This window comes from Pungitius pungitius, chromosome 21 (assembly GCF_949316345.1).
Source record: "Pungitius pungitius chromosome 21, fPunPun2.1, whole genome shotgun sequence".
NCBI classification, from domain to species: Eukaryota; Metazoa; Chordata; class Actinopteri; order Perciformes; family Gasterosteidae; genus Pungitius; species Pungitius pungitius.
This window is the reverse complement of record NC_084920.1, coordinates 661,873-684,169: the sequence shown is the minus strand read 5'-3', so window position 1 is coordinate 684,169 and position 22,297 is coordinate 661,873. Positions and strand designations below refer to the sequence as shown.

General features: G+C 51.3%; 4 protein-coding genes across 8 annotated transcripts; 2 read left to right on the top strand and 2 right to left on the bottom strand.

The window, feature by feature from the left end:
- Positions 1-3: 3 nt before the first annotated feature.
- Positions 4-8,146, bottom strand: abca5 (ATP-binding cassette, sub-family A (ABC1), member 5; the record flags this gene model as incomplete). The annotated part of the gene is made up of 23 exons (XM_062560220.1): positions 8,018-8,146; positions 7,294-7,463; positions 6,188-6,374; positions 5,940-6,113; positions 5,309-5,406; positions 4,944-5,170; positions 4,725-4,866; positions 4,197-4,385; positions 3,872-4,019; positions 3,565-3,742; positions 3,273-3,331; positions 2,897-3,183; positions 2,680-2,799; positions 2,432-2,570; positions 2,168-2,258; positions 1,901-2,040; positions 1,601-1,720; positions 1,311-1,515; positions 1,065-1,231; positions 763-890; positions 484-621; positions 279-392; positions 4-168 (listed from the first exon to the last, which is right to left on the bottom strand). Coding segments are annotated over exons 1-23 (3,399 nt in total), but the record flags the coding sequence as incomplete, so codon positions are not given.
- Positions 8,147-8,226: 80 nt separating this feature from the next.
- asb3 (ankyrin repeat and SOCS box containing 3) lies at positions 8,227-11,477 on the bottom strand. Its single transcript, XM_037462891.2, has 9 exons — positions 11,276-11,477; positions 10,744-10,914; positions 10,528-10,640; positions 10,322-10,454; positions 9,984-10,161; positions 9,480-9,698; positions 9,091-9,393; positions 8,871-9,004; positions 8,227-8,693 (listed from the first exon to the last, which is right to left on the bottom strand). The coding sequence occupies exons 1-9, from the start codon at positions 11,475-11,477 to the stop codon at positions 8,509-8,511; spliced, it is 1,638 nt and encodes a 545-aa protein (XP_037318788.2). The 3' UTR covers positions 8,227-8,508.
- c21h10orf88 (chromosome 21 C10orf88 homolog) lies at positions 11,456-15,507 on the top strand. Of its 4 annotated transcripts, none has more exons than XM_037462893.2 (9): positions 11,456-11,562; positions 12,098-12,251; positions 12,324-12,521; positions 12,593-12,662; positions 12,747-12,938; positions 13,090-13,224; positions 13,308-13,422; positions 13,643-13,835; positions 14,959-15,507. In XM_037462893.2, exons 2-9 carry the CDS (start codon positions 12,103-12,105, stop codon positions 15,161-15,163), a joined length of 1,257 nt encoding a protein of 418 aa, XP_037318790.2. In that variant the 5' UTR covers positions 11,456-11,562; positions 12,098-12,102; the 3' UTR covers positions 15,164-15,507. The 4 variants fall into 4 exon arrangements, 3 of the variants coding, with proteins under 3 accessions (XP_037318790.2, XP_037318791.2, XP_037318789.2); XM_037462894.2 differs by lacking the exon at positions 11,456-11,562 and adding an exon at positions 11,675-11,826 and having other exon boundaries at positions 13,090-13,218; XM_037462892.2 differs by lacking the exon at positions 11,456-11,562 and adding an exon at positions 11,675-11,826.
- Positions 15,508-16,570: 1,063 nt separating this feature from the next.
- On the top strand, positions 16,571-22,002 carry htra1b (HtrA serine peptidase 1b). 2 transcript variants are annotated; one of them, XM_037464503.2, is made up of 10 exons: positions 16,571-17,119; positions 18,758-18,857; positions 19,022-19,136; positions 19,202-19,291; positions 19,883-20,080; positions 20,206-20,238; positions 20,514-20,628; positions 20,876-20,933; positions 21,109-21,204; positions 21,368-22,002. In XM_037464503.2, the coding sequence occupies exons 1-10, from the start codon at positions 16,660-16,662 to the stop codon at positions 21,534-21,536; spliced, it is 1,434 nt and encodes a 477-aa protein (XP_037320400.2). In that variant the 5' UTR covers positions 16,571-16,659; the 3' UTR covers positions 21,537-22,002. The 2 variants fall into 2 exon arrangements, with proteins under 2 accessions (XP_037320400.2, XP_037320401.2); XM_037464504.2 differs by having other exon boundaries at positions 19,886-20,080; positions 21,368-22,001.
- The last annotated feature ends 295 nt before the right edge of the window (positions 22,003-22,297 follow it).

Genomic DNA, 22,297 nt, shown 5'->3' with positions numbered 1-22,297 from the left:
AGAGGTGAGGTTGCTGGAGGTGAGCAGGCTGCCGGTGTGGAAGGAGAAGAGGACAATGGTCATGCTGGACAGGATGAGGTAGTAGAAGGGGATGTCCACCGCTGCCTGGCCGCACCAGTAGGCTGACGGAACCAGACCCGAGATACGAAGGGTGGAGCGACACTTGATCTGAGAAAAGGAAACCAGTAGATGTTGATGAATGCGCCACACGTTGTACACAGACATTGTTTCTTTGATATTCAGCATGGTGAAGGATTCACTGTCTTTGACACGCTTACCTCTCGGTCTCGAGTGTGGCCCATTGCGAAATACGCCGGCATTCCAGCAGCCAGCATTCCCAGTATGATGGCCTCTATGTACACCAGCGCGTAGGACGTAGCATCTGGGATTTGCTGGTGGACGTCGCGGGGGGAGAACATTCGTTAAGTGACTGAGGCCGACTGGATGGAGAAGACCGGTGTCGTCCGCCTCCTCAATACTCACATAATAAAAGGGTTTGGTCCAGGTTCGGATCCGGCCGGTGCCGTTCAGGCCTCTGAGGAGAGCGTTGCTCAGCACGTTGACAGCCATCGGCAGCGAGTGGACCGTGGTGCTGTTGAACGCGACGCTGTATTTGAATCCCTGTTGAGAGAAGAGAAGCCGTCATGGAACATCACCACCACGTCCACCGGCAGGAGAGACCATCCCACTGCTGGTCCTTCCTCTGCAGTCTCATCAAATACCTGGTTTCAAAAAGGTGAGTATGTCCAATAATAAAGTGACCTTGCTGGATCCTGTCACGTTGATGGCGGCGCTGTGGGGAGCGGCGGCCATGTAGTCGCTGTGCGTCATCATCTCCACTTTGATGTTCTGAGACTGCAGGTTGCGTATTAAGTCGGAAATATCAGATTCTGTAGAAACAAGAACGACGACACAACTAACGCACGTGCAAGATGGCGGCCGAATGGAGCGAGAGCAGAAGGAACCGAGAGGGTCCACATCAGTGACATCATTCTTATAGATGGTCATTGGACTTGTACAGTATCTCATCACAGCATGGAAGAACCTGAACTCATCAGACTCACCTGAGGAGTTCTGCACCAGGAGGCTGGTGGCGTATCTCCGCTGCACCTGGTTGCTTTTGAGGAGGTAAATGGGCAGAAACTCCCGTTCGGGGGAATGAATCTGGAGGTTTCCCGAGACCAGAGATAGGACCAGCACGGCGGAGACGAACAGCAGGAACAGGGCCAGGCTGCAGGAGAAGGGAGGCTCAACTCTACGTAACACGCGGATCTAAAGGAGGATCGGTGAGCTGCAGCTGCACCACTCACGTGTAGATGAAGGCCTTCCTCTCCCTGTGCATGTTGAGCATGTGCAGCCAGGCCACAGCGCTGAACTGCTGGCGCCACAGCGCGTGACCCGACACCACGTCCGACTTGCCGTCTGAGAAGGCCAGCAGCCGCTGGTCCTGGTCGTCCACGGAGGCGCCGTCGCTCTCCTCCTCCGCCGCCGGCTCCCGGCTGAACACGCTGTAGTCTGCAGACGAGCGGGCGCACCAACCATCAGCCGCACGGCCCTCACAGCCGGGTGAAGAAGAAGAAGTTTTGGCCACAACACTCACCGGCTTGGTCCACTTCAGCCTCTGCCTCCAAGCGAAGAAAAACATCCTCCAGCGTTGTCATGGAAACCCCGTAGTTGATAATTCCCAGATCGGGTTTATCTTCGAGCTCTGAGAACAAACCTAGAAGAAGAAAAGGGGATTCAAACTGCTGAGTCACAGGTGACTGGATCAGTAAGAAAGCAGATGAAACTAAGTAAATGAACAACAGCAACAAAACATATTTAAGACCCTTAAAAATAATCTGTACATTAGTTGAAGCCTCCATCGTTAGTTTCCCTCTGATAATATGAAACATCTGACCTGAAAACGTGTCCATGCTCTCAAAAGGCAGAGTGAAGGTGAGCTCGGCCTCGTGTTGTCGGGATACCGTCGCCTTGGGAACATGCTGGGTGACCAGTGAACAGATGTTTTCAGCTCCACATCCCTGACTGATCGACATCCTGCGTGGGACAAACAGAAGATGTCTTATAGAACACATCTACAAAGCCTCATTAAGTGAAAAACACAACATACATTTAAAAGTGCGACTGATGGGCCACGAAGGCCTTTAGAGATCCAGATACTTGCCTGAGATGATATCCAACGCCACACTTGACCTTGAGGTACATAGAAGAGCCGACGCATCGCAGCATTCCCTGAGAGATCACAGCTTTACGATCTGCACCAGACAGAAAACCGTATAAAGAATCCGTTTGATCTCAGATGCTGACAAGAATAACAAAGATAAAGAGTAAGAAGTTTCTTTACACTTAAACACGACGTGCAGCAAATGTACAGGGCGGCTTTAAAGAAGCAAAGTCTTCATTGAGGAGTTTCAGGGCGTGTTCATACCAGCCAGGATGTCCGCCTCGTCCATGTAGTGCGTGCTGAGGACGATGACTCGGCCGGCCCGGCTGCTCTTGAGCAGCGACCACACCTGGTGCCTGGAGCAGGGGTCCATGCCCGCTGTGGGCTCGTCCAACAGAAGGATCTGCCAGGGAAGCACACGGCACCAACTGCTCAGGATGATGACGTCATACCCGGCCAGCACACAACCACTCAATCACCCATCAATAGTAAAAAGGACGTCCTGCGCCTACCTTTGGGTCTCCGAGGATGGCGATGCCCACAGACAGTTTCCTCTTCTGGCCTCCGCTCAGGTTTTTGGCCTGAGCCGACTTGATCTTCTCCAAGTCCAGGTCCTTCAGCACTTTGCTTACCTGTAAAAAAAGACTGTCAGTCTCCCTCGTGCTTACACTGCATCTAAATATTCTTAGAGAAGCAGAAGGAGACCGATCTGTTAGACGGTGATGGTACCTCGGCCTCGATGTCCGATGGGAGGATCCCTTTGACGGCTGCAAATATCCTGAGGTGTTCCTCCACAGTGAGCACGTCAAAGATGATGTTGAACTGGGGACAAATGCCCACCAGCTGCTTCATGTCCGAGCCGTCCGCCATCTCTGCCACGGGGGAGCCGTAGATGGTGGCCGAGCCGCCAGTGGGGGAGCAGATGCCACACAGGATGTTCATGAGAGTGGACTTTCCAGCCCCGCTGTGCCCCAGCAGGGCCGTGATCTGGCCCTCGTAGATGTCAAAGGTCAAACCTGGGGCAGGGTTGTAAAGGAAGAGAAATGAAGAACCTTACTGACTGATACTGTGACAGCAGAAGCCTTTGGAAGTGTTCAGGTCTCACCTCTCAGAGCCTCCACCACGTTATCTTTCTCCTTGTAAACTTTCTGGATGTTGTTGATCCTGCCAGGGGAGGAGCAAACAAATACAAGAAGCAGTGTCAGCTCTCAGGTCTCCGGCTGGTCCCCCCCGCTTCATTTCTGACTGAGCCAGAAGCCTCCAGGTGGCTCCTCAGGCTTTGGTATCATCCTCTGAATGGACATTTACTATTCAGATATTCACATTATGAAATATTGACTTTAAAAACATTTCATTGGACGGTTTAACAGGCTGAGATCCAGATTGAAGATCTTTACCTGATGGCCTCTTTCCCTCTGAACTCGGCAGAAACCGGCTCCACGGACTCGGCTCCGCCGGTTGCTCCTTTCCCCTCGGCGTCGTACACGGAGCTCACTTCAACGTAGCGCTTTCTATGTTTGGACCAATAGGATGGCTTCAGGAAGTAAACCAAGGACCTCCTCTTTCTGAACTCACCTGTATTCCAGACAAAATGAGAGATTTAATATCCCTGAGACAATGATAGGTGAAGATAATAAAGTGGTCCCACGTGGAAACGGATGCATTTAGTTGTGACTCACGTTGAAGAACACAGTGTGCACTTACCGGGCAGCACCTGGTCCAGGTAGATAGCCAACAGAAGGTAGAGGACGCAGTCCACAACCAGCATGAGCAGGGGCACGTAAAGAGGATGAGGACCGTTGGCCAGAGAGGAAAACACAGCACCGTCTCCCTGGGCCTCCAGGTACACCACCTGACGGAGGAATAGTTCCATTTCACCAACTGCATCACTCCTTGTGGATGGTACCAATCCAAAAGGCAAAGCATCATGGGAGGGGAACAACCCCAACAAGCCAGTGTTAAACTACATTAATGCCCGGTTCAATCCAGGCGCAAACAGGGAGGTGACCACGTGAAGGCAGTGCGTCACCTGGGCGATCCCGATGGAGAAGGCGCTGGGGGAGAGGAGGCAGAAAAACCAGACCAGTGGCTGCGGGAAGTCCTTTATCAGCACGGTGAACAGGGACAGGCAGCCGAACACCACCGTCAGCATGGAGCCCACCGTGCTGGCAAACTTGGGCTTCTTAAACAACGGAGTCAGCATGAAGGAGAAAAAGATCTGTGGAGAGAGATGAGAAGATACATCTTCTGTCATTCCAGAACAGCTTGAAGGAGCTATTTGTTTTATTGTATCCAGTCGTAGTTAAATAATAAGAGCATTGTTAAGTCCAATGGCCAACTGTTATAGTTTCTATTTAGTTCATATTTTTGCTGCTGGTTGCACCAACGAGAGGAAACACTGACGAGGCCAAGGTTCATTTTGAAGAAAGAAATTGGGGATTTTGTTTCAAGACTTTCTGAAGGAGTCTCCATTTGGATGTCTGGTCGACTCAATAAAAGATAAACATGCGTCTGAGTGACCATAAACGTTATCAGACCCGACATCAGCTCCACTCACCGATGATATTCCATAGAGGAAGATGAGGACAAAGACAACCAGGAAGTTACTGTTGGGGAACAGGGCGGTGTACGTAGCGATGATGGCCATCAGGAAGGACATGGCAGTGACCAGAGCCGCATACAGGAGGCCCCACGACAACCTGTGGGGCCACAAAGCGTTAAGCATCGAACGCACAACAGCAAGAGACTACAGCGACTGAGCCCTCCTCTTCCTCACCAGAAGGAGGTGTCGTAGAGACCCATCATGGTCATGGTGTCTTTGAGGCGATGCTCCTTCTCAGCTGCCACATTGACGATGAGGAAGGTGACAAAGGGTGTGAAGGCCAGGACCAGGTAGATGGAGATGAGGGCGTGGGGGAACTTCTGCACCTCAACGGAGCCTGGCTGACCCATCATGACCACCTTCAGGTCCATCTCGCTCCACACGGTGCGCTTCGTCTGCATCTGCTCAGATGGAACAACAGCTCTTCATCACAGTAGCAACGGCACTAATAATGACCTTCGTCATCATCATTTCTCTCTATTCTACTGAAGCTCCGGTGGGTTCCTGCTGAAGAACGATGTGCTGATCTCTGGCCTCACCTGGATGATGGCTGCGTCGATCAGGGACTGGAGGCGGATGAAGCCAGAGTACCAGTAGTTCGCTGCTTTGCAGTTCAACAAGCTGGTGAAACAGTTGCCTGGAGGAGAACAAGCACAGTGACCACAACATGAGGAATATGGAGATGATCTTATTAGAACTCTGGGAAGGAATAACCTTACTTGCTTTCAATCATGAAGTTATTTCTTATCGTTAAAGTAGGTGAAAATATCAATTTGTCGGGATTATTTTATGTTTGTTGTTGTAATGCTCACTTTGACCACAAGAGGCACCACTGCCTCCTGCTGTGAGAAGGACTACACTGCCAGGTTATAGTCATATAAACACACATTATATCTACTTTGTACGGAGTAAAAATAAACAGTCAAACATTTTTTGTATCTCTCAGAAAATTTATCCTGGTGCAACAGTCTTATTTTACCTGAAGTCATAACATAACTACTTTCTTCTCAACGCGTAACAGTGCTGGCACAAGAAAACCCTTTTTAAATAAAAGCTACAAAACCTGGAAAAAGTGAGGGGTTGTGAAGATTTCCAGCTGCAGCTGATTTTTTTTCTCTCCAAAAAATGGAACGGTTCTATATTTGAATAGAGGAGGAGAAGTGACTATACCAATAGATTCTGTGTAGTCGCTATGTAAAGGCAGCTCGATGTACGGGAAGCGTAGCTTGTACGACGTGGCCGAGCTGTCCGTGAACACCACCCCGACGTAGCTGGAGGGCTCATACAGGCTGGCGTTCTCAAGGTCCTCCTCACTGGCAAACATCTCCAGACGATCCTGCAGGTCTGAAAACACAAGTGACCTTGTGGTTCTTCCCTTTCCTCAGTCACTCATCCACCTGATACACATCCACACTTACGCAACTCCTGGGCCACCTCTTCCATAATGTGGCTGGTGACGTTGCTGATCGGAGTGTAGCCCAGGCCTTTGAAGAAGAGCTCGTGCTGCTCCAGCTCCACGGTGCTGATGCTTCCATAGTAAACGTGAGGATTCTGGGTGCTGATGAGTATCAGGAGGCCCAAGAGGAGCAGAGGTAGGACGAGTTCCTGTGAAGGCAGACGCATAAAACAATCAGCTGATGAGAAGACCACTAGCAGTCCGACACCTCGTCAACAGGGGAGAAGAATACCTCCATCATCATCATCATTATCATCATCATTTGTGTCCAGCAAATACAAATTCTTCTTTCACTTCCAATCCGTCATCAACATTCAGCAGCACAGGACATTTAAACAATAGGAGCCGCTGGCTTGTCCAGAGCTTGTCTGCCTTTTAAAGAGCTTTGGGTTGATCTGTTCCACAGACAAAACCTGCGACTGGATCAAAACCTCATTTTGGAAACACTGTTATTCGCATTATATCAACTGAGGCTCTTTTCTAGCTTCAGTTGTTTGAACATCCATTAAAGTTTTTCTTTTTAATAACACTGCAGCTTCTCAGCGCCGCTTCCCGGAAGATACATTAAACATGACATTAAAAATGCATCAGAGCAAATGAAAAATGCATGGAGTAGAACGGGAGGCAGAAGATCTGATTCCACTTCCATTGCACTGGAGCAGCGCGACACATCAGCACATTCAAAGTGGTATTTGTCTTGCTGAGGTTTATCTGGAGCTCACTCAGAGATCCAGACATAATATGGACCGTGGTAGCCTTGACAAAAGGAATCCAAGATGGCACACAACTGGCTAAACAAACATCTCTCCCCTGTTAAGCAGAAGGAGTAAAACCTTCGGCAGAATTCAAAGTAACCGACAGCTGTGTTCAAATAAAAAGGTGTTTGCATAAAGGCCAGTAACATAACAAGAGAAACATCAGGGTTTCGGTTCTCTTCATCAATCATTTATAAATGACCTGCACACACGTGTAGTTCCTTCCAGGCTTACTGTGCAGAGCGGGTTACAAACGTCAAACACCGCAACCTGACAGTAGAACCTCCAGCCTCAACAGGTCCAGAGCACGCACCTGAAGGCTCTGCTGCTTGGTCCTCCATTTGATGAGCAGATTCTTGTAGAGGAGGCTTCTTGTTTGGTGCCAGACGGCAGCATCTCTTCTATGAACGGGCTGCATACTTGCAGCGTGCCTCATCTGGAGCACGTCCGGGCGAGAAGGCGTCTCCCGAATGCTGGCCTCAGCTGAAAGGGGAATACTGATGGGTTCCTTCATTCAGATGATAAACACGACGAAGCACTATATTTAAAAGTAGCTCAACTACTCTTTGCTATGTAACATTACCCCCCCCCCCCCCACACACACACAACGGGGCGACGCTGCGCCTCCCAGTATCCGTGTTGACAGCCTCACCATCAGTCTAGGGACAGCTAGCGTTAGCTGAGGAAACTGTTAGCTTAGCTTAGCTAACGGCTGTTACCACGAAGAGCTACGGCTAGCTAGCATGAATCAACGCTAACCTGCTAACGTTGTGTGTTACGATGGCGAAGCTTACATCTCAGTATGCTGTGGAGATGTTCGCTTGAATTGAAGAAGCACCGGTTTCGCTTCCTCGTTCTGCCGTTACCGGGAAACCGGAGGAAAAGCGGTGTATGCTCGCATTAACGGACAGAAATCGGACGCTTGTTTGCGTCCCCGCGGCTAACGAAGAACTAGCAAAGCTACAGCAACACAGCAGATATCGACTGCAAAACACACACACAAGAAACTGTTCTAATGAAACATTTAGCATACTCACGTATGAAATACATCAAGACATATCCATCCTAAATGTATAGTCTAACGACCTTACATTACAGATGTTTTATGTCAAGTAAAGAACCCTAAAAACAAGCTGCGCCTCTTTCTTACGTCACTCTGGAGGCGATTTCCTCCTGTCAAAAGAAACAGTGACGTCAACCAATCAGATGCAGTCTATGTGTAAATGACAGCGGCTTACACCAATCAGAATTGGACCACATTATCTTTATTGTCGACAAAACATCAAATATGTAAAGTGAACAAACCAACTTGATTTGGGCTGGAAAAGAAATCATTTGGATGCCATTGTAACATAAATGCACTGCCCAGAGAACAGAATGAGCATATGTGAAATAATCTTCTTAAACCGTTCTGGCGTGTAAAATGATGCACAGAATGCCCCAAAAAGGCATTGAGAGGAAAAGTAAACGGGGTTATATAACATGTATATGTTGGTCTGTGCTGTTGTATCCCAGTATTTCAAAGATTTCAAAGTGCTGATGATGGCGGGGAGTGTGTGTAGATAGCTTCTGGAATGTCTCTGAATTGGAGGAAGGCATGAAGTGGGGAGGGAACAGGGAGCTGCTGCACAACATTGGTCCTCATCAGTCGATCTGGTCCCAGCACGGACCTGACCTGCAGCCGACAGAGGTGGGAAAGAAGTGGAATGGAGTCTAAAGGGAGGAGAGCAGAAAGGAGAAATTGTCATCACAGAAAGTTTACTACAGTTTTGTAGTAACTACAAATGCAGTAAATGCACTTATTGTAAGTCGCTTTGGATAAAAGCGCCAGCTAAATGACATGTAAGGTAGTAAACAAAAGACATTTGCAGTGTGTATGTGTTACTGTACCAAGATGTGGCCGTGGTTCCCAGGTCTTCTCTGCCCGTCTTTGATCCAGAATAAGTTTCAAAGGCTGGGACAGAATCGACCAATTTACAAACTCCAGCAGGTAATTCAACACCTCGCTGTCGGCCTGCTGCAACCTGGGGAGCAGAGAGGACGGAAGGATATTGATCAAGTGTAGCCGTGACTCTTGACACAGAGTGGATGAGTCAGAGGAAAGTCTCACATCTGGGGCTGAAGCAGCAAAGACGGCTCCAGTCCAGCCTTTAGGAGCAGAGGGAGCCAGCAGGCTGCAAAGGCTACTTGGTTCAGTGCCACACAGAGCAGCGCCCTCAGTTCCCGCAGCGTTAAAAAACAATTCCCACCATGACTTTGGAGAGAACAGTCCCTGGTCAAAGTGTCCTGTGGAGGAATCCATCTGTGCTCCAGAATCAGTCTCAGCAGGTCTGTTTTATCAGTGGCTACGGCATGAATCCAGTCCTCCTCGCTCAAACGGGCTCCTGCACTTACCAGCAACCCCACGGATTCACTGAAAGGCATTTCAATCAGAACCATGGGTTTTATTTTGCGTATACTTCAATCCGCGAGGAGGTCAAATCGGATTTTTTGACACACCTGTACGGCTGGTTGGATGTGAGGGACAGGGCCAAGGAGAGCGGTGATTTCACGCCCTGGAGGTGTGAGCACACCTGGGCGTCGGGGCTGAAACCTTCCTTCAGGAGCATCTCCACACTCTTGCTCTGATGGCCGGCGACAGCCAGGTACAGAGGACTCACCAGGCCCTCACCGCGGTCACACGCACGATCCGTGACCGCTATCAGCCTCCCGAGGACACTGCGTCCACAACATGACACGGGGTCAGGGTACGAGCAACATGGGGTCATTTGCATAGTGTGTTGATCAGTACTGAGACGAGGAGTCGATTGATCAGAATTGGAAACATCCTGTTGAAGCTTCTGTAAACAGAATCACTTTAGTTTTGGACTGTTAGTTTGAAAAAATCTGCAATACCAAGATGTTATTTTCTGGAATTGAATCAACCAATAATTGAAAAAGAACAACATCCGAGACCCCTGACCACCAATACAAATTGAATCACTGCACGTTATGAGCCGGTACCCCATGTGGCCGAACTCCGCGGCAGCGTGGATGGGGAGCTGAGGCCACTCATGACTGCAATCGAGATCAGGATCGGCCCCGTGGTCCAACAGGAAGTCCACACAGGCCTGGTGGCCCTCCTGGGAGGCAATCAGCAGCGGTGAGGCCAGATCAGCGGCCTGGGCGCTCACATTGGCACCTGAATCGTGAAAAACAAGCGAGACACTATTTATTTTGTATTTTCATTTTTGATTGCTGGTGTAAAGGAGGAGTGACAAGAAGAAGCAGAGAGAGAAGCTGGGACATGAGAAGAGCACCAGACATTACACCAAAAAGCACAGATGAAAAGAAATATTTACCAGCACCAACAAGGATTTCCAGGCATTCCAGTTGTCCGTACTGTGCAGCCACAAAGAGAGGCGTGATCTTATGGTCGTCCAGAGCCTCCAGGTCGCACACTGGGACCAGAATGCGTACGATTTCACTGTGACCCTTTGGAAAAGCAGGAGTTCGGAGTTAGGACACGTGTCCCAGCGTGGCGTGTCTTTTGAAGTTCCACAACCACCTTATAAACAGCCTGATGGAGGCAGGTCCAGCAGGACGCGGTGTGGGTCCGGTTGGCCTCTGCACCGTTGCCGAGCAGCAGCTCCACGACCTCCCTGTGCCCACCGTCCACAGCTGGGCTCAACAAAGCACAGAAGGAAGCCCTTCACAATTCACTTTTAAAAGAAAAGCGTATTGGCCAGAGGCCGTACACAGTGAACACGAGTTTGTGTCCTACCTGCGTACAAAGGACAGGACAGGTCATTTGTGAGCTGGTTGATGTTGGCGTTGGCCTCCAGGAGGACTCGGAGCGCTGCCAGGTGTCCCCGCTGCGCTGCCAGGTGAGCGGCAGACTCGCCCTCGTGGGTCAAAGAGTTCACACAGGCAGCGCGGCTACGGGCCGACCCGGCTGCTCACACAGGAGACACAAAGAGGAAAAGTTGGGTCCACCTGGAAAACCCTGAGGAAGTTGTACTGGAAGGAACAGTTCATTGATTCTCAATGATTATGTAATGAAATAAAAAGAAAAAAATAAGCAAGACCAGATTTTGTGGGCCCCCCTTCTTAATGTTTTTGCTGCTATTGCTATTGTTTGTGCATCATTCATTCATCCTGTACTCTACTGCTCCGTAGACAGATGCATGGTAATGACATCTTAAATGTTCTGAACCTATTGGTCCACTGCAGCACCAGCCTGATGAATGCACTCATCGGTGACTGCGCTGGTAGAACCTGCTCTGGATCATTCAGGTCACCCGGACCTGTCTTACCGCCTGCAGCAGACAGGATGTCCTGCACACACTCCGCGCTGCCAGCGGCCGCCGCCTCGTGCAGGGCGGTCCAGCCCCGGTTGTCCCGACAGTCCACACTGAAGCGTCTCCTGATCAGCCTCCGCAGCCGCTTCCTACGGCCGCAGCGAGCCGCCACAGCGACACTGGAGACAGTGTCTGCGTAGAGCTCCGTGAAGTCCATGCCCCGCTTCACCAAAGCTCACGTTCTCCACCGAGGAGGACAGGGTCTGGCTGCACTGACACTTCGGCTCCTCTACTCTTAAAAGGTAAATACGCTGCTTGTTTATAACGTCAGAATCCGGGCGGCAGGGTGGACGTGAGTCGCGGTTTGATGACGTCACGCGCCACAACATCGCGTCGCGTGCCGCCCGCCGCCGGACAGCTCGACTCGCCGCGTTTAGCTTCTGGACTCAAACGAGCCGTTTGTCCCTCGAATCCATCCATCGGGCGTCCGGAGACACCAGAAGACGAACGTGAGATGATGTGGTGAAAAGAAGCTCATCGACCGACTCGAGCGGGGCCGCTTTAAGGTCAATAGAAGGAAAGACTTGTCCTCGTGATGTAGAGATTAAACACTACGTCATAGCTGATAAACGCGTCATCCTGCACACCGGTGGTACTTGTGCTAAAGTAGATGTGTTCTTTGTGCATAATGTGTAATATATCACTGATTCATGGCATATGTATAATGTAAAAATGGACCTCAGGAAGTACCTCAAACTTGTTCTCCAGTGGAGGAGGTGGTGTGTGCTCCCCTTCTGCTCCAACAACTACGGGTCTGTCTCCTCCTTTGTCTCCTAGTCATCATGGTGGACATCGCCGTGAAGAGCGGAGCGGCTTGGACCTGTCTCACCCCGGGACATCAGCTGGCTCAGGTGCTGCTTCCTGTCCACGTGGGGGACAGCGAGGACGGAGGAGAGGACCCCCCTCAGCCGGAGGGAGACGACACAAACTGGTGAGGAGCGTTGGAGACCTTTGGGTTCCCCCACGTCCATTGGACTCTGAACGGGTGTCCTCGGGCTCACAGGGGCGGCCCGGTGCTGCTGGAGCAGACGGAGGAAGGGTCCCCCTGCGTCCTGACCCTCCGCTGCCCCCCCTGCTCCCCCACCGCCATCAGCCGCCTGCTGGTCGTCAGCGAGGCCAGAACCATGGAGGCCTACGACCACACGGGAGAATACTGCGCCACGATTCGGGGGGAGAGGGACGACCGCGTCCAGACAGACAGGTACGCACACACACACACACACACACACACAAGCCATGATGTCATGGACTCCCGCTCCTTTGGGCCCACAGTTCAGACAGAGGCCCTTTCTACAAGAAGCAGCTGATCCTGGAGCCCCCGTCCTCCGCCTGTGAAGTGAAGGTGACGTCCTCTACACTGTGCTCCTCCTCTCTTTGGACCCGGGTGTGCTGAGTTGAATGGAATCCTCTGGTTCTTGTGTCCCAGCTGCTGTCCCTGGGCGGTCGAAGCAGTGTTCTGGTGTGTCGGGTCATCGTGGGCCTCCAGAGGCCGCCGCCCTGCGTGCCGCGCGGTGCCGGCATCGACATGCAGCAGGTGCAGTGTCTGGTCCAGGAGATGGGGACCAGCCTCTCGCCGGGGGCGCAGAACCTCATGGACATGGTGCACCTCCAGCAGAAGGTGGGAGTGAAGGAGCACTGATGACGACCTTTAGTCACCTCCTCTGGACAATGCTGATGGACTTCCTGTTTTTACTCATCACCTTCTAACTGCTTGTTACTTTCACTTCACTATGGACATCACGTTGCTTCTGCGTGTCCCCCCCCCTTAGAACCGGAGCAGCTCCCTGGGTGGCTTCCTGCCTCTTCTGATGGGAGGTGGGCTGTTCTCCGCCCTGGCTCAAGGAGCCAACATCTCTCCAGGAGCCGTCAGCAACCAGCAGCAGCCTGCAGACTCCAGGGTATCAGTGAGCATCACAACCATTTGTTTTTGTGAATCCTTTCCTCCAACTTTGTGCCGGGGAAATGTTTATTGTTCCTGTGTCACCAGCCTCCGCTCGGCTCCATCAGGCCTTCAGATGAAGGTCCTCGGGCGACGTCAGACGGCTCCACCTCCACCTCCTCCCCGGACCAGCTGCTTCCTGGTGGCGACACTAAGAATACAGGTGAGGAAGGTCATTTATCTTGGGTCAAAAAGGAGGGCGTAGTGTGTGTAACTTTTGATGTTGTGGAAACCCATAATTAAAAAGTCAATCATTTTATTGTGGTCCTTTTACACACCAAGTTTTAAATATCTAGGGCTTTTATTGTGAAAGTTAAACCTGGAAGTAGAGGTGGAAAGAAGCGATGAGGCGGATCTCTCAGCAGCTGCTCCTCCATCTGCAGCCTGCGCTCACACTGCAGGTCCAGCGAGCCACGCCCAGCTGGCCGAGATGATGTCCCGCCTCCTGCAGGGGGGGGGCCCCGGCCCCGAGCTGCTGCCCGTGCTCCACGGCCTCTGTGGTCAGGTGACCAAGCTGAGGCTGGACGACGCCGCGGCGCAGGCCGAGAGGGAGCAGATGATGAGAAACGGCTCGTGGTGGGTGAAGTCATTGATATCGACTCTGATTCAGTTTGCTCCTCTGGTCCAATGATCCAAAGAGGTCACGTGACTGCTTGTGAGTCACTAAGGTCTCAACCCCCCCATGAACCTGTGATACGATACGAGGGCTCCACCTTGTGTCGATGATGATAATAATAATACATGACTGTTAGTACTGCTACTTTTACAAAGAATATTAGGATCCTGGAATCATTTGTTTAGTGGATCTTTAATAGCAGTTATTTTCTGCTCCTATTAAATCAAACCGGGCCACCCGAAAAAAGCATAAAGAACTTCTCCTCTTTTGCAGCCCATCCTGTGCTTCTGCTGCTGGTCGTTTGAAACGTTTAAATGTTTGCAGCCTCTTCCTCCTCGAGGAGGAGGAGGAGGAGGAGGAGGAGGAATCACTGGTTCTGGTTGTGTTGCTCACATTGTGAACATTCCTCACTGCCTCCCGTTCCCCAGGCAGCACAAACAGATGATCATAATTCATGGGCTGGGCTGGTAGTGAAGTTGTTTATTGTGGAACCGGTTCTGTTCTGACTGGGCCACGTGGGCTGGGCTGGTCCCGTGGTGGTCGCTGGCGGTGCAGAGGAGGCTGATACGCAGACAATAGGGTTCATTCATCACGTTTAAACAGCCACACATGGAATGTTGAAGGCTCCACGGACCCAGGGGCTCAAAGCAAACCCGAGTTGAGAGAGGAGACGGTACCGGGAGCCGCAGTTTGATGAATGAGCTCATTGATGGAGCACAGCTGTGGGTGAGGGTGTCAGCTGGGTGCGACTCCACATCGAGGACAGCGGCTCAGCGCTACGTGAGTACACAGCTTCATCCAGGGGGACAGTCCTCTGTGACGGGTTACCAACCAGAACTTGTTGGTGTTTGTTCTTCCTTGATACCGGGCCGTGCTCAAACAGGACGTTCGTATGGTGTTGCAAAGCTGGTGGTGTTTGATAACGGGAGTGGAGGTGGACGCGCTAGAAGCCAAGCTGCTGTGGAGTAGCTGATGTTTTGTGTGTGACTGTCCTGCACCTGGTCTCAGACCGGGTCTCAGACCTGGTCTCAGACCGGGTCTCAGACCGGGTCTCAGACCGTGTGCGTTCCGTCTGCCCTGCAGGGAGCTGGACCCGGCCATGGAGCGCCGTCTGGAGGAGATGGAGAAGAGGCTGAAGGAGCATGTGGACCGCCGCCTGGACGCTCTGGAGCAGAAGCTGGAGAAGGCCCTGCTCGGCGCCCTGAGCCCGGGGGACACGAGCGGCTCCGCGGGGGGCGCCGCGTCCACGGGACGGCCCGAGCAGAACCCCCCCCCGACCACGCGCTGAGCAGCGCCAGCAGGAAGACGGGCTGCTGGACGCCGCACTGGGAGACAGGTGAATGTCCCGCATGTCTCACCAGCAGCTGGAAGCACCTCAGCGACCACAGGAGCAGCTTTTTAAGGCCATTTGAGTCCGTTGATGGCGCCGTGTCAGGTGTAAACTTAACCAGCAGCCCTTATTTATTCATCACTGATCCAACAGCTTATGTATGTGATCATAATACCACACTGTAATGTTTTAAGTAATGTACATGTCTGTAACAGCGTCTACAAGTTACTAAAAGAACATTTGTACTTGTTGTTGGTGCTTTTACAGTAATATTAAAATCAATACAAGTATATTTATACAGATGAATGTATTCTTCTTTGTGAGTTTGTTTCAAACGTCTCTTTTTAATGGACTAATTCAGCGGACCCCCCCCCCCCCCCCCCCCTCCTCGAGCGCGTACTGAACACATGAGTCAGAGAACACTCGGAGGAGCTGGTTTATGAGGCCGCTACGGGGAACAGCTCCTTCTCCCCAGAAGGTAGAATCCACTGGGCTCCTCCCAGGAACCCTGAAGATCACTGAAGGTCATGGGTGGAGAAGAAGGGAAAGCATGTGTTTGGTTAGACATGTGGAGGACGAGGAGGAGAAGGTCTGCAGGTCGAAAGGAACAAGTCACACCAGGTCCTGCATTTATTAAACACACTTTTATTAACGCAGTGAATGTTGGGCTCTCAGTGTCAGACACAGCTGCAAGGATCCATTTGATTGAGTTTCCTATGTCCAATAAATACATAATGATCCAGTGATGTCACCTATGATGTCATGGAAAGCCGTGATGGATCGATAGTTTCCACCACACAGCTGCTGAGAGGACTCCTCTCTGCTGAATGAAGCACGTTGAACCATCCGTGACGTGCAGAAACACAAGTAAAAAACATTGTTGTTGTTTTCTGATTAATGACAAACGATTGATTTCATATTGGAATCATCATCATCTTAAAGGAAGCAGAGTGTGAAAAGAGTCGTTCTTCTCCTTCTGGACAGGAGGACGGGGACAGTCCTCAGAGGGGACACATCTCAGGAGAGAGGTAAAAACAGATGTTACATGCATCTTACACATTATAACCCATGCGTTACTTTATACCTGGGGAGCAATTAGGGGCCAGGTGCTCAGGGACACTTAAACAGCCGGGATTCAAACTGCCAGCGCATCACACTGCTCCATGAGCCCCCATCATCCTCCCAATCTGACAGACGAGTGTCAATCAAAGCTGCAGACAGTTCCCATGCAGCTCTGGTTCTCATCAGTTCTCCTGAACATCTCGAGTCGTCTGTTAAATGAAAACACATTTGACAACGCGCGCACACCTCCATCATCCGTCCTCCCCCCCGAAGCACGTCACACGCGCGCACCAATCCCCTCCCGTGGTGATCCGGCAGCTTTTATAAACCGGGACCGGACTCTGCGGATCCAGTCCGAGGTGAACTCTCCGTGTCCTCGTCCCTGTCCCGCCATGAGTCTCCAATTGGTCCTCTGCGTAATGGCGCTGCTCGTCTGCCCGCCCCTGGTCGCCGGGGCTCGGAGAGCCCAACGCTTCGCCGTCGGCTGCCCGGAGCAGTGCGACCGGTCGGAGTGCGCGCCGGTCCCCGCGGACTGCCCGGCCGGGGACGCGCTGGACCGCTGCGACTGCTGCCCGGTGTGCGCGTCCGGCGAGGGCGAGCAGTGCGGCGGCGCCGGGCACCGCGAGTGCGCCGAGGGGATGGAGTGCGCGGTGACCGACGGCGTGGAGGTGTCCGCCACCGTGAGGCGCCGGGGGGCGGCCGGCCTGTGCTCGTGCACCAGCGCCGACCCGGTGTGCGGCAGCGACGGCGTCTCGTACCGGAACATCTGCGAGCTGAAGCGCGTCAGCAGCCGGGCGATGAAGCTGCAGCAGCCGCCGGTGATTTTCATCCAGAGAGGAACCTGCAGCCAAGGTGAGAGCTGTGTGCGTGTGTTTTGTACTTGACCTCAGCAGCAGGTCCACACTGGAACCAATCCATCTTCAGAGAGTGAGAACATAAAACCCTTCTGATCGATACTGCATCGTGACATGCTCTGTTAGAGGGAATGAAGATGTGTCTCTCAGGAGGACAGTCATGTCGCACACATCTGTCTCTCTGGCATCCCTCCATTGGCCTATCAGTCACATCTGCATCACACTGCAGCAAACTCTCACACATTGGTCATGTCATCCTATCAAGGTCTCAATGTCTCTATGAGGCCAAGAGGTCCCGAGGGACTCCCTGTGCTGCAATAACAAGCACACAACCCTGTGAGTGTGTATGTGCAGCAGAAGCTGTGAGCACACTTCTCTCCTCCTCTTTCCTCCCTCTATTTCCTGTTCTTCCCTCCCATCTATCTGCAGGACACATGAGAAGAAGAGGAGTTTCTTCTCCTCCGTGCTTTAACTCCTCTCGTTGCTCTGATTGTCTCGTTCTGTCCTTTCGTCTCATCTGCTTTCCTTCCCCCTCCCTTTGTCTCATTTCCTTCCCTCCTTTCCTTGATGCTGCTTCCCTGCCGGGGTGGGCTCACGTAACTTCTGCAGCAGACAGAACTGGGTCGATCTAAGTAATTGGAGCCAGATTTGAAGGGATTCTTTAACTGGTGTTATTCCTGCGAGCTCTTCAAAAGATTGATGGTCTTGGATACAGAATCAACAAAACACAGAGTCGGTGACTCAGCTCTTTCAGGAACTGGAGGAATGTTTGCCAGTTCGGGCTCGTCGTGCTCCTGATGAGGTTTCACATCCAGTCCTGAACATGCCGTGGTTTGCTTTACTTTACTTTTGACCCGCTTTCAGGAGGCAAAGACTCTCAGTGTGCAACTAGAACGCAGAGTTGAAGTGCATCATGATCAAGTCTACTAAAGTAAAGGAGGACATTATGTTTCATGTGACGATTCTGAGCAACATTACAATGTGATTATCGGGTGTGCGAGAGCTGACGGGTTCATTGATTTGAGGCGGATTAGTTCCCACAGAGACGACAGTCTGAGAATAACCCTCCAAATCAATCAATCAGAAGCTTCGGCCTGCCGAAAAATAGACTTCAGATACCTAAAAAAAAGTTAACGTTGGACACAATGCTCCCAGTTAACATAGAGAGTTTTGAAAGAAGTCCACGTGATAGAGAACGCAAGGAATTGTGGGTATTATGAGAGCAGGTCCCACAGAGGAAGAGCGAAGGGAAACAAGTGAGAGAGGAACCATGATGCAGCCTCTGATTGGTCCACAGGCCGCAGTGGGAGGAGCAGAGATGTTGCAAAACCAAATCGATGTTAAGTAAGGGGACATCGGCAGTGATTACCCCACCTCCACCCCCACCCCACCCCCACCTTCCCATCTGCTGAGGCTCTGAGTCATTTCCTTTGTTTTATAAGCAAACTCCCTGCAGCTGGTCACAACATCTGGATCTGGTTTGAAACGACGTGCACAGCGTAAACACAGATATAGGCCCACGTAGACATGGATTAAACCGGAGCACATCTGCCGAGGTCAAAGGGCGAGGACACACGTGATGGACCCTATAACGTAGCTGCTTCTTGTGTGTGTTTCCTTTGTCCCTCCCCTTCAGGTCAGCAGAACCCCGACAGTCTTCGTCTCAAGTACAACTTCATTGCTGACGTGGTGCAGAAGATCGCACCTGCCGTCGTTCACATTGAACTTTACCGCAAGTAAGAAAGTCCTACGTGGAGCGCTGGAGCTCCACTGCTGCCTTCAGAGAAGCACCCTGACGTTCCTCTGTTCCAACTCAAATATTACCAGCATGATCCATGTGGGCTGTCCACCCCTGGTGCATCACACCTGTGTATTCAGTGTGATGCTGGCTGTCCCTCAGGATGATGTTCTCAAAGAGGGAGGTGGCGGTGGCCAGCGGCTCCGGCTTCGTGGTGTCCGAAGGCGGGCTCATCGTGACCAACGCCCACGTGGTGGCCAACAAGCACCGAGTCAAGGTACGGCCCTCGCACTCCCACGATGCACCTCCCCGGTCAGCTGACTCTGTGACGGTGTCCTCCAGGTGGAGCTGAAGAGCGGAGCCACGTTCGACGCCAGGATCAAGGACGTGGACGAGAAGGCCGACATCGCCGTGATCGAGATCGATGCGCCGGTGAGCAGCCTTTCCTCTTTGCAGACATTAAATGTGGATATTTAATGTCTGCATTTAAGACCTAAGTAGACGCTGCATGAGCCACTCAAGATGCTTTTCTATTGGACATTAAAACATAATTCCCATCAATGACAAAATAACGACAAAATAACTAATAACCAGTTCAGACCTGCTAATGGCATCGAGACACAAACTTCCCTCCTGCCATCTTGATCTGCCATCAGTGTGTGTGTGTGTGTGTGTGTGTGTGTGTGTGTGTGTGTGTGTGCTTCCACTCAGACAAACACACAAAGGAACGGAAACATGTGAGTTCATGTGTCCCGGTCAGACGGAGACGATCATGCTTTTCCTTGGCGTGTTTGGGTGGAGGGCAGTTTGGGTGTAGCTGGAGCCTCTGGAGAAATGATGCAGAACTCCACAAACTAACAACACAAATGACGCCTCCACACGTGGAATAATTCCACTGCTTTTCTCAGCTCTCTCTTGTAAATAATGTGGTTGAAAGGACACATATGAGACTTAAGCCTTAAAAGCATGTTGAGGAAGGTGCTTTTTGCTCCTCTGCCTCCCTCCACCCGTCGTCGGGTGGAGCAGATGAAGCTGCCGGTGCTGCTGCTCGGCCGCTCGGCGGACCTTCGTCCTGGCGAGTTTGTGGTGGCCATCGGCAGCCCCTTCTCCCTCCAGAACACCGTCACCACCGGCATCGTCAGCACCACCCAGAGGGGGGGCAAGGAGCTGGGCCTCCGCAACTCTGACATCGACTACATCCAGACCGACGCCATCATCAACGTGAGTGAGGAGATGAAAGCACCCGGAGGCCGTCAGCATGTTAGACATTAACACACTTTACAGTTTGTTCGCCTCAAACCTGCTGTGATTTCTTTGCTTTCATGTTTATTTCTGTTTTCCTGCAGTACGGCAACTCAGGAGGACCACTGGTGAACCTGGTGAGTGGACCAAAACCTGCTAACTAGCTGTCCCCGCCTCAATAACCACCAGCACCCGTCACACTGTGTCCCCGTGTGTCATCTGTTCTACACGCATTCCTTCCAGCATTACGCTCGTTGTCACGACTTGTCACGTGACGTGTGTCCACCGGTCATCGCTCACACGTTGTGATAGTGAGAGACTCACTGTGACGTCAGCTGTAACACGTCATCTCACAAAGCAAATAAAGAGTTAAGGGTCACGAGGAGGACGGCGATCTGATGTGTGTCCTCAGGACGGAGAGGTCATCGGCATCAACACGCTGAAGGTCGCAGCGGGAATCTCCTTCGCCATCCCCTCGGACAAGATCAGACAGTTCCTGGTGGAGTCGCACGCCAGACAGGCCAAAGGTCGGCCACAGCTCTTTTTCTCTTATTTGATATCTCACTCAGGGGCGTTGTGTTCTTCAATGAATGAATCCATTCTACCTCCAGAGTGAGAATAGAGATATTCTTCATGTCACAGCAGTTTTTCACAAATAAAAGGTTTATCTTTTCTATAAATTGTGTTATTTATAAGTACTTTGCTGATTTATAGAAAATATAAAAGATGTTTAAACTATATTGAAACCAAACACATTTCTTCATGTGGTTTTAGGTAAAAAATACCAGAGGAATAAATACGTCGGCGTCAGGATGATGAGTCTCACTCCGGCGTAAGTTTCCCATGACGTCATGATGATGGTTGCTCTCTTACTCTTCTCCTCATAAAAGACTCCACGTGATCATTTTTGAACACAAACGCTTTCCACATCGTCGTCATCGAGGTGTCATTAAACTTTCATCTAATGTCCGTGGTCCCGCTGGAATAAACTGAATGATGGTTTTCAGGCTGTCGAAGGAGCTGAAGGAGAGGCAGGCGGACTTCCCAGACCTCACCTCCGGGGCCTACGTCCTCGAGGTCATCAGCCGCACTCCAGCCGAGGCGTGAGTGTCCCCCCCCCCTCTGCTAGCCCAGTTAGCCGCTAGCTCCAATGGCCAAGCACAGCTAACGGCTAAGTAGCTCTCCTCCTACGGCATGAGAAGGGAGGAGAGGAGTTAGTCTGCCAGGTTTCACGTGTGATGCGGTGCCCTTGTTTCTTGGTCACAGAGCTGGTCTGCAGGAGAAGGACATCATCATCAGCATCAACGGCGAGCCCATCGCCTCGGCCAGCGACGTGAGCGCGGCCATAAGGCGGGACGACACCCTGCGGGCGGTGGTGAGGCGAGGCAACGAGGACGTGCTCCTCTCCATCGTCCCCGAGGAGATCGAACCTTGACCTCTTCCCCCCCCCCCACCCCTCTCAAGCAATCAACAACACAAGCGGTTGACCAATCCCGAGCTGGCTCTCTGTGACTTTCAACCAATCACCGTGTGCCTGCGGGGGGGCCACACCTGCTGATGAACTTGTAATTATTAGCACTGCTCTCGATGGACCTGTAGTCCTTCTTCTCATATTGGTTCTTCTTCTACTTTCTGTCATGGCAGACCTTTTGTTTTCTTCTGCTGCAACGATCTAACTGCAGGTCACCGTAGTTCTGTTTGGTTGTGTATGTTCTTCATGGAATATTAAGTATATATATATATTTTCCTTGTGTTCTTGATGACAATTAAAAGAAATGGGAATGAAATGATTTTCAGAACTATTGATTTCATTGAACATTTTGATAATTGTGGGCATTTGATGCTAATTATGTTCCTCAAAAGTCCTCTGGAACTGAGAAAGTCCCTCATGGAGCCTCCACGGATCCTGTTACGCCCCAGTCTAGGGGTGCCTAGGACGCAACATGAACAGGCCCCATCTTCCCCGTCTCCCAAGTAGCCACGAACAAATAGCTTTTACATTACAAACTTATTTATTTTCACAAACATAAATAAGGTGAAATACTAGTTTCCATAACGTGTTTAATATCTGGCAGCACAAAACGGCCTACCCCGTAGGAAGACCTAAACCAAAAATAAGTAACCTTGTCTAGAAAGAAAATAGCTGACCTGCCAACCAAAAAGAGAAAAGAATGACAAGAGAACCTTACCTACCTA